This window comes from Geotrypetes seraphini, chromosome 11, assembly GCF_902459505.1.
Source record: "Geotrypetes seraphini chromosome 11, aGeoSer1.1, whole genome shotgun sequence".
NCBI classification, from domain to species: domain Eukaryota; kingdom Metazoa; phylum Chordata; class Amphibia; order Gymnophiona; family Dermophiidae; genus Geotrypetes; species Geotrypetes seraphini.
In genome coordinates, this window is record NC_047094.1 from 37,904,709 (window position 1) to 37,921,051 (window position 16,343).

The 16,343-nt window shown below is 41.5% G+C and overlaps 1 protein-coding gene across 1 annotated transcript in view; it reads left to right on the forward strand.

Moving 5' to 3' along the window:
• The window catches only part of GRIN2A (glutamate ionotropic receptor NMDA type subunit 2A), a 422,776-nt gene that overhangs the window by 346,441 nt on the left and 59,992 nt on the right, over positions 1-16,343 (forward strand). The window contains exons 6-8 of the mRNA XM_033914282.1: positions 5,258-5,463; positions 12,207-12,375; positions 12,495-12,648. Coding sequence (XP_033770173.1) covers positions 5,258-5,463; positions 12,207-12,375; positions 12,495-12,648 — 529 coding nt within the window. The remainder of the gene's footprint in view (positions 1-5,257; positions 5,464-12,206; positions 12,376-12,494; positions 12,649-16,343) is intronic.

Sequence of the window (16,343 nt, forward strand, 5' to 3'; positions counted from 1 at the left end):
TTAAATACAGTCATGTTTAAAGCATGGATAAACATGATTATTTGTATGTCAGAACTGCGCTCAGCTGATGCGTTCAAGAGTTGTGAAAGCTGACTTCAGTGCATCCATTGTGAGAAGCAGTGTGATGTTTCATTGGATTTGACATTTCAATGAGCAGGTGATGCCATCATTAGCTGTGCAACCTGGAACCAATTTACTTCTGTCTGAAGGATGAACGTTTTGGAAAGAAAAATTCAACAAAATGTTGTTTTCAGGTATTTCAAGAGCGGCTATGATAACCAAGGTTAGGGGACTCATTACCTTTTCAAATATACTGTATCTCAGCAGAAATGGAGCACCTGTGACTACTCCTTACTCCAGCAACAGTGGCCATCCCTCAAAATGAACAATCACATACCACCGATACACGTTTTGAATTTAATAACGTAGGCATCGGAAGAGGGAAGGCCACAGGGGCCGTGGCTTCCCCCAAAATAGGCAGTTGCCGGTTTGTGCCCGCCCTCCCACCCGTTTCCCGACATTGTACTGTAAATCTTTGGGGCAGCCACTGTGCAATGTCAATGAGCAGGCCTGCCCCAGAACCCTTCATTCTACTTCTGGAGGAAGGCCTGCTTGTCGATGCTGTGTGGAGGCTGCCCCAAACATTTAAAGTCCAATGCCAGGAGAAAGGATCTGGTGACGGACCACGCCGCAGGAATCCGCTGGGTCTAGGGTGGAGCTCCTGAGCCCCCCACAAACCAAACAGCATTCTACTGCCTATGAATATGTAGCGTTACCGCATGGCTCCAGAGAAAAAGAGGATGGATTGAGATATCCGGGTTTTGCTTCCATTGAAATCAATGCAAGAGCTTTACCTCCTATTTTGTAGGCGCTAAGGGGATGATTCTATAACTGGCGCCTGAAATGGCAGGCACCTAGAAAAATGGCATCTTTATTCAGTTTTATTCAGGTGCCATTTAGAGAATCATGGCTACCGGGGCCTAATAACAAACTTAGGCACTGGTAATAAGAACATAAGAACATAAAAAGTTGCCTCCACTGGGTCAGACCAGAGGTCCATCGTCCTAGCGGTCCGCTCCCGCGGCGGCCCATCAGGTCTATGACCTGTGAAGTGGTCCCTGACTATTCCTATAACCTACATCTACTTCTATCTGTACCCCTCAATCCCCTTAATCTTTAGGAACCTATCTAAACCTTCCTTGAACCCCTGTAGCGTGCTCTGGCCTGTAACAACCTCCGGAAGCGCGTTCCATGTGTCCACCACCCTCTGGGTAAAAAAGAACTTCCTAACGTTTGTTCTAAACCTGTCCTCTTTCAATTTCTCCGAGTGCCCCCTTGTACTTGTGATTCCCCACAGTCTGAAGAATCTGTCCCTGTCTACCTTTTCTATGCCTTTCAGGATTTTGAAAGTTTCTATCATGTCTCCTCTAAGTCTCCGTTTTTCCAGGGAGAATAGCCCCAGCTTTTCCAACCTGTCAGCGTATGAAAAGTTTTCCATACCTTTTATCAGTTTAGTCACTCTTCTCTGAACTCCCTCAAGTACTGCCATGTCCTTCTTGAGGTACGGCGACCAGTACTGGACACAGTACTCCAGATGTGGGCGCACCATTGCACGATACAGCGGCATGATGACTTCCTTCGTCCTGGTCGTTTTAAAGGCCTACATTTCCAGTGCTTAGGTTCATCGTAGAATCGTATCTAGCGGCGCTTTAATGATACCTAAGGCTAATTCCATCCCTAAACAGGCCTACTTAAGCATGAGGAATCACTAAGCGCCTTTAGGCGCCCAGGTGTAATTCACCAGTCGTGGGAGGCACATGGAGGGGCATAATATAAAAAATCCTGTCTAAGTCCCTTCTTGGCCTTGTGACCACCACAGTAGCCCGAGGCAGGGCTCTATATCAATCCCGGTGGTTACAATAAACAGCACACTAGCGTGTGACCCGACATGGAGTCACCCTGCAGGACTGGACTCTCAGCAATAATCAAAATTAAAGCAAACAAAATAAAGTTTTGTTAGAAATAGAGGTTTGTTAGAAAAATAGTTCAGTTTACTCTTTTCTTCATGTAGGTAAGTAATGCATCAAAGATTTGCAACATTAGTCAGAATTTCCAAACAGCAATAAAGCAGAACTGCCAAAAGAGGCAAGAAAATAAAACAGTCCAAAATAAAGTACAAAACTTTCTTTCAGTCCTAATTAAGTCCCAATTGCTCCTGAGACTTCAGCTCTCCATAGAGCTAGCACTGCCTGCTCCTAAGCAGGTAGTCCAACAAACCAAAAATAAAGTTCAGGATACTTGTTTCCACAACTCTCAGTAATTAAAGAAAATGAGGAAAGCCTCTGGCAACATTATATGACTGCCAGGAAAGGAGAGTGACACAGGTTTGGCAAAATAAAGCCACAGATATGGCCTTCAAAATTCCACCCAGGGTGACAACAAAACCTCTCCCCACACACTCCTAGCTTTCCCAAAAACCAACTTCCAAGCAAAACAAAACACAGCAAGCAAACAGTTTCAAAAAATCCACACTCACTGTTTGCAGCTTGAGGCCCAGTCCACCTGCATAGGCTCAGGATAATCAGATTCACAGCCTGCACAAGCTTCTTGACAATCCATGGGCTCTCCATTCAGGAATGACAAGTCTTCCGCTTGTCCCGCCTCAGTCAGCTCCATAGGCATAGGTCTGTTGCTCCTGTTTGGCCCAGGTGGATCTTCAGGGAGGCAAGGCCTGAACTTCCTCCCTAACCGGCCTGCTTGTTTGAATGCCACTCCTGGCTTACATACTCTAGGGGCGTGCCCTGATCTGAGTGAGTCAGCAGTGTCCCAGGGACCTCTTGGGCTCCCCCGGTGGTGACTCGAGTAAAGCTCACCTAATTCCTCCTCAGACAAATCTAGCTCCCTCTGGTGGTCAATGGCATTATTACCAGAATCATAACCCTGGGAGATCTTGGAATTTCCCTTCCGTGTTTTTACTTTTACTTTTTCCCTTGGCTTAACTGGGACCTTGGCAGGCCTTGTGTCTGACTGGTCATAGCCTAAGGCTTTAAGCGCCCAAAGTAGGTGGCAGGGAAATGTCCATTCTCAAAAGAAATGTCCAAAATGTGGGGGTTTTTTCGAGAATGGACAAGTGGACTCTGGGAAAGGAAAGGAACTATGAAATAGGGGGAAATCCTTGGATACTTTCACAGAAATGTTCATGATAGTGTAAGCCCAACAGAGACCAGTTCCAATTAAGTTATCAACACAGACTACTACTAAGACATGTTTACTTTACCACAGGTCTAATTTTATACAATGAAACCTAATTACTAATAAGTGAGGTTAGCAGTAAAATAACCTGTCTTAATGGTAACGAATATTGCTAATTTTTCCCCTAAGTTGGAAGCCAGAAAGGAGATAGGTTAAAAAAAAATTCCTGTTTACTGATAAAGCATATTTAGTAGAATGGTCTTCTATTTGACTGATCATGACAGCTGGCAGTTGTGGTGAACATGACGTACCTGAATTGACTCCATTTAGATGTAAAAGTACACAGTAAGCTGTCTTAGTCCTTAGTCGATACAAAAAAAAAAAATACTTGTCAGTATGCAATTCAGCATTTGTGCTTGTAATCTGTCTCATTGTTAATTCAATTCATTTTAATGAATCTTCACATTACAGTATCATGGGCTGGTGTCTTGATTATAATGCCTAATTTGAATCTAATAGCAATGAGTGATTTGATTATAATATGCTTGTCTATATTGCTGAATTACTCAGAGCAGAAATGATGCATTTAGATTCTTAGCAAGTCAGACACTTTTTAACATAGGCATTGTAACAGAGATACCAAAAGGCAGGATTTAAGAATCGTTATGGAAGCACAATATGTTGTTATTAAACTGTTAGATGCCTGAACATAACAAGAGGTACCGGGTCTCAGATAATATCATGGAAACATATAATGTCATCCAGTTGGCCAAGCTTCACACTCTATAACAGTGTCTCGCAAACTTTCCGGCCGGCGGCACACTAAATCCAGTGTCCCGGCTGGAAGGCACCCGGAGGTGCGTCGATGTCCGCACATGCGTGGAGACCCATCTGGCCGCAACCCGCTTCGGTGGAGGGATCCGGGAGGTGCAGGGAGAGGAGGAGAGACACCGGCCAGGAGGAGAGTCATCTGCGCCAGCGTCGTACAGGACGTGGATGACTCTCCTCCTCGCCAGTGTGTCGCGGCACACCTGAAATCTCAGGAGGCACACGGGTATGCCACGGCACGCAGTTTGCGATACACTGCTCTATAACAATGTGCGCCCAAATCCCATAGGGCACAACTCCAAAGGGGGTATGGCCAAGGGAGGCGTATGGGCGGGTCAGGGACGTTTCTAAAATTGGTGCGCAGAATTATAGAACACGGGATTTGTGCCCAAAATGGGGGCTGGAAATTAGACATAGTCTCAGCAAGCATAAGCCCTGGTGCCCAATGCCATTCTATAATAAGCATGAGTGCCCATTTTTGAGTGCCATTTACTGAATCTGGCCCAGGTTTATGTCATAGCCCCTGAAATGTAATTTTTAAAAAATGGCAGCAGAAAATGAGAATTAGTACAAGTACTTCAGGAAACTACATGAAATTAACATTTTTGGCTTGCATTCCCCACTCCAATAATATCCAAGTTTATTCATATCTTACTATCCCGCTCCAAATGTAAAAACCTTCTGGGTGGCTTACAATCTGAAATCAGTTACAAAATAAAAAATAAAACCACATTACAACAAATAAGGCTAAAAGCAGAACTACAGTTGATATAGGAAAGTAGGGAGGAAAATACATAAGGCTAGAACCATCTGGACTCCTTTTACTAAGCCGCGTTATGGCATTTAACGCGTGGAATAGCGCGCGCTATATTACCACGTGTGCTAGATGCAAACGCCAGCATTGAGCTGGCGTTAGCGTCTAGCGCGCGGGGCAATTTAGCATTGAGCTGGCATTAGTTCTAGCTACGTAGCGTGGGTTTAGCACGCGCTTAAAATGCTGCGTGCGCTAAAAACGCTAACACAGCTTAGTAAAAGGAGCCACCCGGGGTCTTGCGGAAAACTCTCAAAAACCAAATGGTAAGCATCTGCAAACAAGAAATGTTTTAAATTCAGCTTTAAACTTATCAATTGTACTCAATAGTTGAAGATTTAAAGGCATAGAAGTCCAACGTTGTGGACCTTTTACTGAAATATGTAGTATTTCAAATAATGATGGCTATATATTTTCTCCCTGCAGGTGGGAAAGTGGGAGAACAAGAGTCTGAACCTGAAATATCCTGTGTGGCCAAGGTTTAGTTCTTTCCTAGACAGCGACCCAGATGACAACCATCTGAGTATTGTCACACTGGAAGAAGCACCATTCGTCATTGTTGAAAATGTGGACTTTATGACCGGAACTTGTGTGAAGAATACTGTACCATGTCGTAAGCACCAAAGACTCAAGTTAGTCCATGCTATTTTTATGTGCCCAATCTGTTATGATGCTTCTCCTTTTTTTCTCTTATGGACACCCCTTCTTTCTTATGAACCTAACCAACGATGGCTACTCTTTGGGTTTTGGCCAGGTACTGGTGACCTGGATTGGGCTACTGGGCTTGATGGACCTTTGGTCTGACCCAGTAAGGCTATTCTTATGTTCTTATCTAATAGAGTAGGAAGCAGGGATTCCTGTTATACCTCCCTCCCTTGGAAACAAGAGAAACGATCTTAGAATAGTTAATATTGTGAAGAAATTATATCTATAGGATGGAGCACATCTATATGTCTCCTATATGGAGACATCTGAAAATATATTCGTGGAAGAAGTATTATTGCAGGGCCAGAGCAGTCCCATGCTGCACTCATGGTAATTGTTGTAAAAATTGCAACATCTCTCATTTGCTTTTAATCTTATTTTCTCCCTTTCATCTTTCGTTCTGTCGCTCCGCTTCCTCTAGCCATTCTTTCTTCTCTATTTTCATTCCTTTCTTTTACTCTTCTGCTTTTTCTTTATTTCCTGTGGAAGACCACATTATTTTTTTGTATTTCTTGTACAGTCAGAAGTGATGGCATGGTTTGCTTCTGAGAAGTTTACCATAGGCTGCATAAAAACTGATGAATAATTATCCATGTCATAAATGCACAGCAAATTAAGAGGTATGAGAACAAGTCTTGAATTCAGAATGGGATCAGAAAGGTCACACATTATTGGGAAAGATCGATATAACCACAGCATTCCATTTAACTATTAGAAATGCACGGATTTCTGTAACTTTTAAACCTGCATTTGTTGAGGAAGGTCAGACACCTCTTTCATCATCGTCATTTTTCCATATTAGTTCAGTCAATTATATTATCTAGCCTCGATTACTGCAATGTTATCTACCTCAGTACCACAAAAACTTGTCTTTATAGATTGCAACTGATTCAAAATACTGCTGCGAAATTGATCTTTGGGAAACGTAAATTAGATCACGTGACTACGTTGCTCCAGAGTCTCCATTGGCTCCTGGTTTATTATAGAGTTCAATCCTATATGGTATCTTTACTCCTATATGGTATCCTATATGGTATCTTTACTCCTCTCCTTCCTTTATCTTGGAATGCTTACAGACTTTCTTTTGCAAGAGGTAACCAACAATTTAAATTATCTCTTCCTTCCAAAAAAGGGATTAAAGGAGTCAAGATTTTTAGTCAATCTCTGATCTTTAAGTTTTCTCAACTTTGGAATGATCTTCCATTTCTTTTAAGGAGTTCCGGCTCACTTCAATTTTTTCGCAAATTTTTAAAAACTACTTTATTTGCTAAACACTTTGAAAATTAATTTCCCAAAATTTAGTCTTGTTTTTTATTTGTTAAGATAATTATTTCTTAGACTGATGACGGTATATAAAGCCAAGCCTTAGATTAGATTAGGACAATAACATGAGAACATATTTTAAAATATTGAACATTGATCGTCCCAATGTTTTTGGTTTGTTTTTTTTAGTTCTATAATTTTTATTAAAGTTTTACAACATACAAAGGTATATTGACCCATTCGATAATTACATTACATTACATTAGTGATTTCTATTCCGCCTGTGCCTTGCGGTTCTAGGCGGATTACAAATTATAAGAGATCTGGACATTACCGAGAGAATTGCGTAACAACGATTATCTAGAGAAATTACATAACAGTGATTCATGTACTTTACATGGTGTGGTAGAGGATTCAATTGTAAGAATTACATAGCAGAGAATCAAGTGATAACAGGATACAGTAGAGAATATCAGTATATACGGGTTACAGACTAGAAGTTACCTAATAATGACGTAATAATAGTTACCTAATAATGACTAGAAGTTACCTAATAATGACGTAAGAAGATAGTAGGATAATATAATAGAAGCCAATATACAGGTCAATATACAAAGGTTAACGTAACAAAAATTAACCCCCTCCTTTACTAACACGTAGCATGGGTTTTAGCGCCGGCAGCAGCAGTAACTCTATGAGCATCTGCTGGTGCTAAAACCCGCGCTACGCTTTAATAAAGGAGGGAGTAAAATAACAATAAACTTGCAACAAATACCCATACCAGTCATGAGTATGTACAGAAAATATTGAGCTACAATATAACAAACCCAATCTCTTTTTTATCCTGTCGCAACCTTGAATCTCACTTATTTTACCCTGACTTCTCAGACAAGTTAAAAGGATACGGTTATGTAATTAAGGCTAAAGTGTTTTTTTTTTAATGCAAGTTTGATTTAGAATAACCAAGTGATGATTAGACAAAGGCATTAGCGTAAATCGATCAAGAGACATTGTATTTATTGGGATTTATTAACCACCTTTATGAAGAGATTGACCCAAGACTTGTGTACAGCAGCTCCAGCTTAACATAAAACTTACAATTTTGAGTCCCTTTTACTAAACCATGTTAGAAAATGGGATCAGATCAGGGCATTTTAACATGGCAGAATTTAAGGTATTTTTCCATAATTTTTTTTCAGTTCATGCACTAATATTCACGTTAGCTTGAATTGCCTGGGAAAAGCTAATGGGGAGCACTTAAGGGCAAATTCTATAAGAAGCGCCCAAAAGTTAGGCGCCTAATTAGGCCCTGTTCAGCGTGATTCAAGTAAAATTGGGCATTGTTTAGTGAATCACGCTGAGCGGTACCTGTTTGTGCACCTATTTTGGAAGCGCCCAATAAATAGGCCAGCTCTAGGCACAACTAACAGTTAGGCACCCATGCGAGCGCTTAAGCACGCTTAAGAGCAGTGATTCTGTAAGGCGCCTAACATGTAGCCACGCCCACGCCTAACATGCATAGTGCCTATTTTTTTGAAGGCCGCCTAAATTTTTAGAGGCGCCTTGTTACAGAATCACACTTTCTTGATTGGCGCCTAGGTTTCAATCAGTGCTGATTAAAAAGCTTAATCGAACCTGTTCTTCAATTTAGATGGGCACTTATCTAGTTGGGCACCTCTGAAATAGGTGCCTAACTTTAGGCGCTGGTTACAGAATTTGGGCCTTAGTCCCTTATTCTATAAATGATGCCTAAAGTTAGCCACCAAGATCGGGGGTGCCTACTAGGCGCCTAACTTAAATTTTTTAATCGGTGCTGTTAATGGAAAGTACCAGTAAAAGACAATTAAAAAAATTATTAAAAAAATTATTTAGCTGGGAGGCACCTAACTTGGTAGGCGCCTACCACCTCAAGGAAGACGTTAACACCAAGGCACATACCAGCAAGTAGGCATGGTTAAGGGAAGATTTGGGGCAGACTTTGGGTGTTGACTGAGTTAGGCACCAGTATTTTAGACCAAGGAAACCTGGCTGAATAGACCGGCACCTAAGCTGTACGTGCTTACCAGTGTTTCATTTGATTTAGGTTCAGCTAGGTGTGATTCTACAAAAGGAGCCTTTGATTGACATGCAGTAGGTGCTTCTTTTCTAGGCATCATTTATAGAATCTAGCCCTTACTGCCTCCTCTTTAGGAGGTTCTATAAACAGCGCTGAGTGGCACCTACATTGTAGGCATCACTTGGTGTGGCTGTCAATCAGAAAATGGGCACCTTTTATAGAATCATGCCTGACAGTGCCTAAGCGAACTTAAGCGTTGCTAAGCATCCTAGACATAGGTGCCGCTCCATTAGGCCAGCTTTTCACTTGCCTAATTTGGCAGCTCCTATGTTGGGCGCCTAACGATGGCTAAGTCAACCAAGCCTATTCTCTACCCATAACCACACCTACTTTTTAACATAGGTGTTGTTAGGTGTCCCTAGATGTTGGATGGTGCATCCACTTAGGCATCGCAAGGCATCCTAAGAATCTGATGCTGAACTCTCTAATTTCTTAATTTTAATTTTTTTTTTTTTGATTACCTGAAAACTGGCATGGTCGATTATCAAGCCGTTTAAGCCAATTAAAAAAAAATTTACATGTGGCATCGATCCCGAAGTTAGGTGTCACTAGACGGCTGTGATTTGGGCACCTAACAGGGCCTAAATAGGGTGCTGTTTCTAGAATATGGCTGTGCGTGCTTATGTGTTACGTTTCCATTATTCAGTTAGCGCTGCATGCGCAAATATGTATGCTTTGCTGATCTGCATGCAACTTAATTGTTTAACAAGCCAATCAGTGCCGATAATTGGCAATTAACAAGTAATAATTGGCATTAATTAGAATTTATGCGCACAAATTTCTACCCCTCCCTCCCTTATGCAAAACCATAGCACGGATTTTAGTGCCAGTCAGGCGTTAACGACTCCAATGCTCATAGGTATTCTATGAGCATCAGAGCTGTTACCGCCATGGCCAGCGCTAAAAATGCTAGCACAATTTTGTAAAAGGGGGAGTAAGTGTATTCTATAACGTGATGCACGTGAATTCTACTGAGTGTATGTCAAAAGGGGACATGGCCAGGGGAGGGTCATGGGCGTTCCTAAAAGTTAGGCTGCTTTGCATAAATTTGATTGTTTCCACCTCATTACTATTTAATCCATGGTGACTTAAATATAGCTGTGATAAATTAAGGCAAGCTGCGTTAGGGTCTTTTAAGTCATGTTAAGGGGCAAATAAGGTGACTTAAAGCCCTAATGCGGCCTGATAACTTCCTCTATTCCACCCCCACCCCCTCTTTATGCAACTTAAAGGACACTAACACAGCTTATCGTGCCTTAATATGGTGATATTTAAGTTACTGCAGGTTTTATATTAATGAAATATAAAACATGCAAATGCATGTAAAGCAGTTTTTTATTATGTAAATTCAAAATGTGTCTTGCGGTGAACGTGAGTGCACACTGCAAGTCATATCATGGCCTTATAATTACGGTAAAATAACTGGGATTATTTCACCACCCTGGATCAATAGCCCACTAAGCCTTTAAGGACGGGGGGGGGGAGGGGGGCTTGATTGGGAGAGTCTACTTCAGGAGGAGGTCTGAATTGGGGTGCTCTACATCAGGGGTTATGGATAGGGAGTTCTAATTCAGGGGAGTCTTGATTGGGGGATATAGTTCAGGGGGACCTGTTTGAAGGTGTCTTGTTAGGGGCGTTGGGTCTGGGGGGTCTCATGATGGGGGGGAATTCTGAAAATCACAGATGAGAGTACTGGGTCTTATGCTCTGAGCTTCTAGAATAGCACTGCTTGCTGGGCGGCTCACAAGTAGCTTAATTCATTTACCGAGGTAGTCGGCAACCTGTGGAATTGTTATATGCTGCAGTTGGCTACTCCAGTGACAAATCATAGTGTGATGAAAACTAATCTCTCACCATACCTTGATAAGTTCCCTTCTATGTGTCCTTCCTCTTGCTGGTCATAGGGGAAGAGCATCTGTGAGAAGCACTGGTTTAGGGCTTCTGATGGAGTCAGACAGAGGTGTTAGATTGCAAGAGGGGCTAGAGCAGGGGTCTCAAAGTCCCTCCTTGAGGGCCGCAATCCAGTCGAGTTTTCAGGATTTCCCCAATGAATATGCATGAGATCTATGTGCATGCACTGCTTTCAATGCATATTCATTGGGGAAATCCTGAAAACCCGACTGGATTGCGGCCCTCAAGGAGGGACTTTGAGATCCCTGGGCTAGAGCCATATATTCTCACACTAATCCTGCCTACAGCATGCCTACTTCAAATCTGTACATGCATGGGTGTACATGTGCAAGCAGTTGTTTTAGTTAAATAATTTTTAACCTTTTTAACTGATGCTAATAACATATCTACATTTTGTTCCAAACAAGGTAATGTATAAATGGCATCAAAATTCAGCACACATACACAAAAAAAATCAGTGCTGAACGGTATTCTAGAACAGGTGTTCTGGGATCACCACCTTTTATAGAATAGTGCCTAGTGCCAGGATTCATGCTCAATTTTGGGCACAAGGAATTACACCACTGAAACCAGGTTTAAATCCCAACATTCAAGTTGGGTGCAGATAGGGTTACCCCTGTCTGGATTTCCCCTATCTGGATTTCCCTGGACATGTCCTCCAAAGGACATGTCCGGGGGTCCGAAGGCTTTTCAAAACCTGGCGCTTTGTCTGGGTTTTGAAAAGCTTCCCGACGCTTCCTGACAAAATTGTGGACACAACCCGGTGACGTCATGCACACGTGACGTCATTGCGTTGCGTCCGTGCATGTGCGGATGCCGTCTGGGGTGGGGCTGGGGAGCGGAACTGGGCGGTCCTGGGGGCGTGGCCATGGGTCCAGATTTTCTCAAAGGAAAATCTGGTAACTAGGTGCAGATCAGCACTATTCTATAGCACTACATGCATTTTAAGGGAAGGCCCCTGCCTCTACCATGGCCACACCATCTTAATAGATCTGCATGGAAACATATGCACTATTTAATAAATGACCATTTAAATCTGTTTCCACTTGGATCTGCTGTTTTTGCTCTGTTTCTGAGCCTTGCATCCATTATAATACTTTTTCGTTCCAAAACTTTTGTGCAGAAATTGCACCTAATGTTTATAAACATTATAACATGTTTATAACATTTATAAAATTCCCCCCTATATGTACATTAGCATCATCAGATGAATTGACATATCCTTTGTTTACTAAGGACACAGCCTGGCGCATACATATGTCTACTTGATTTTCTCCCCTTTGCAAGCTGATTAAAATAAATGGAAAGTTTTGTTCACTGGGAAAAAAAAAAACAATGGTTTTTGAACCAAGCTAATTGATATTGCTTTTGTTTTTATAGCAACTCAACGACAGAAGGAAGTTATGTTAAGAAATGCTGTAAAGGGTTCTGCATTGATATCTTGAAGAAATTATCAAAGACTGTGAAGTTCACCTATGACCTATACTTGGTAACGAATGGGAAGCATGGGAAAAAAATCAAGAATGTATGGAATGGAATGATTGGTGAAGTAAGTTCTTTTAGGTAAAACAGCTCATATGTAAGAACTTGGCAAAGTTAATTATTGATTTGGTTCCTAAAAATAAAGACTAACTACATTCCCATCTTCCTACTTCTTCATGGACTTAGGTGGTTTATAAACGGGCAGCTATGGCTGTTGGTTCACTTACGATTAATGAAGAGCGTTCAGAAGCGGTTGACTTTTCTGTTCCATTCGTTGAAACAGGGATAAGTGTGATGGTTTCAAGGAGTAATGGCACAGTTTCACCATCTGCTTTTCTAGGTATGAACCCTCACTTTTGTCACTAGAATAAGTTTTCATTTTTATGATTACTTTTTTTTTTACCTTCTTATTACTAAGGCTGTCATCTTCCTCTTGAATTTATTGCTAGCTAACAGAGAAACAATGCAGACCTGTTTCTTTTGTTCTTATTTAGTAAAATGGAGGAGTATTAACCGATAATAATGTATGGCATTTTAAAAATATTGTGCTCATACTTATCAAAACAGGTGTGTTATTAGATCCTGCTCTCTCTATGAAAGAATGTACTCTAGTATCCATCCTTCTCTAGCATTCATACAGTCCTCCCTCTCTCTCTGCTCTGGCATCCATCCATCCATTCCTCCCTTCCTCCCTGCTCTGATATCCCTTCCTCCCTGCTCTGGCATCCCTCCATCCATCCTCCTCCACGATATGACACTGACCCCCTCCCGTGCCCTATCTTAACATCCCTAGTGGTGTAGTGGTCTCTTTAGGGGCAGGAAAGAACCCAACTTGTTCCTTCCTCTGCCGCCACTATAGCTGCCACAAAATCTCTGCAGGCATCTTGAAAATCTTCAGAGCGGCAGCAGGAACAGGAAAGAGTTGGTTTCTTTCTTGCCCCTGAAAAGTTTACTAGACCACCAGGGATGTTTAAAAAAATAGGTTTGGGGATGGCTGCTCTGTGTTCCCATTTCCACGATATTACCGTGGCAGCAGTTTATATTTCTGCGGCATTACCGCAGAATGGTCTACCATTATTGCGCTAATATTACATTACATTAGGGATTTCTATTCCGCCATTATCTTGAAGTTCAAGGCGGATTACAAAAGAATTATCCAAGATGTATTACAACAAGAACTTACAAAAAAAAAAAAAAATTGGTCATTTTCAAAAAGAGTGAGAAATGTGTAAGGTTATTTGTTTGGGGTAGTTGGCTTTAGTGAGAGGTGGAGTTTGAGACTTGCGGTATTATTTCTTTTTTCAGAGTTTTCTTGAAGAGTATGGTCTTTATTTCTTTTCTAAAAGTCTTGTAGTCGAGGGATGCCGTCAGTAGATTGGCGATTTGGTTATCTAGTTTGGCTGCTTGAGTGGCCAGGAGGCCATCATATAGTTTTTTCCGTTTGACCTCCTTAATTGGGGGGTATGAGAATGGGGTGTGAGTTTTCCTATGTCTGGTTGCGGTGTTATGGATGAGGCGGTTATTCAGGTAGTTTGGACTGTCTCCGTATAAAGTCTTAAATAGTAGGCAGTAGAATTTAAATTGTATTCTTGCTGGGATCGGAAGCCAGTGCGATTGGAGATATGCTTCTGTAATGTGATCATGTTTCTTTAATGAGTAGATGAGTCTTAGTGCTGTGTTTTGGATAGTTTGTAGTTGTTTTGTTATGGTTGTAGGGCATGGGAGGTAGAGGATATTACAGTAGTCATGTAGGCCTAGTATTAAGGACTGAACTATGAGCTGGAATTGAGTTTTCTCGAAGAATTTCCGAACTTGTCTTAAGTTTCTCATGACTAAGAATGACTTTTGTATTGTTTTATTGATTTGCGGTTGCATGGTGCAGCATCTGTCGATAGTTATTCCTAGCAGTTTTAGGGTGGTTTGTATGGGGTAGTTGATTGCATTGATTTCAATGTTGGTTATGGTTGGTATTTTGTTGTTTTCTAGGAGGATGAATTTCATTTTATCTGGGTTCAATTTCAGTTTGTGATCTTTCATCCAGGTTGCTATTGATTTTAGTGTTTGGTATATTGTGTTCGTCATGGAGAGTTCAGGTTGATCGAAGGGTATGAGAATGGTAATGTCATCGGCATAGCTGTAGGAGGTTATGCCTTGTTTGTCCAGGTGAGAGCTGAGGGAGGCTGTGTAGAGATTGAAGAGAGTCGGGGATAGAGGGGATCCTTGGGGAACTCCGCAGGGGTTTGACCAAGGTTCAGATTTTTGTTTGTCTGATTTTACTCTATAGGTTCTTGATTTAAGGAATCCTTCAAACCATGTGTATACTTTATCTGTGATACCTATTGTATCCAGGATTTGTAGTAGAATGTTATGGTCCACCAAGTCGCATGCAGCGGTAAGGTCTATTTGTATGAGCATCATTTTTTTTCCTGTGCTGAGATGTCTGGCTGTGTCCAAGAGAGATCCTAGTAGTGTTTCCGTGCTGAAGTTGTTTCTGAAGCCGGATTGTGTGGAATGGAGTATGTTATGGTTTTTTAGGTAATTGGAGAGGAATTTGGCAACTAGTCCTTCTATTATTTTGACGTAGAGTGGAATAGAGGCAATGGGTCAGTAGTTGGCTGTTTGGTCTATCGGTCCTTTGTAAAAGGAGGAGGTAAATATGTTACTATGTAGATTGCAGGCCAAATAATGAAATTTATTAAAAACCATTGATCAAACAAGGTTTGATCATAAGGTTTTAAAAAATTTTTAATTGATATATATTTTGCTTTTTCTTTGTCACTTAGAAAGTCATGCATATAAAATAGTGGGTTCGATATTTAAGGTGATTTATCTGGTTGATTTTGGAGTAAGCTCATTTTGGACTCAATTTAAAAGCTGGAGCTTGCAGGCTGGTCAGATTTTGGCTAGATAACACAATGCTCTGCCAAAGGTTAACTAGTTAAGTTTGGAGGAATTAGAAGCATTCCAGAACAGGACAAACCTTAGCAGGATAAGGCCAATAGTCAGCATTATTAGAATTGCATCGCACCTGTTGAAGATGCATTGGCTTGGTTTGTTGTTTAAAATGCATTAGGGAGAAGCGCCAATTTATATGAATTTTTTTTGTACCTTGATTTTCGGTGGTTGGGATGTATCATTTCAGACCAAAATCCCCATTCCGGTTTCTGGATGTGAAAGGAAAGAAATATACCAGACTGTTTTCTTCAACTTTTACCTATCAGGCTGCTAAATCTCAGAAAAATTGGCCAGTTCATGTTACTTCTTTGACTAAGTATAATAGTTTTAGAAGGGCACTGAAGACATACCTTTTTAGTAAATATGTGTTAAAAATGAACTAAATTGAGTTTAGGTATTTTACTTGTTATTCTGCATAATGTCTGCACTCAATATTTGTAAACCGCAATGAACTTTGCTAAGGTATTGTAGTATATAAACAATGACTGTTATGGTTACTTTTTATCTGGTTATATTCAGTGGTGTCAACTTAAAGAGGAAGTCATCAAAGTATAGTAAAAGGGGAAATTTATCGCTTCTTGATATACTATGGGAGTTATTAACCCATGGTAGTGGCGTAGAGAGGGTAGAAGGCACCCAGGACAGTGGCACACCCTCCTCTCTGCCCCCCCTGCTTCTTCGCTGCCTCCCACATCACACTCGTGCCCTCCCTTTCCCCTGTAGCTCTTTAAATTTTTGCCAGTGTGAGCAGCTTCTCTGACCTGCTGCTCATACCGCATTGGCTTTCCCTCTGATGTCACATCTTGGCCCCATGACCAGGAAGGGATTTCAAAGGGGAGCCAGGCCAGCACGAGCAGCAGGCCGAAGAAGTTGTTCACACTGGTGAAGATTTAAAGAGGTACCGGGGAGGGTGGGTGTGGGATGGGAGGGCACGAGTGTGGTGTGAGGATGCGGAGAAGTGCTGGTGCTCCAACCAAGATGGCACCTGGGGTGGTCCATCCCCTGCCCCCCCTTTACTACAGGTTACTGACTCCTGTGATAAGTGACTAACATGACCTTTCAAGTAGCATTAGTCCATCG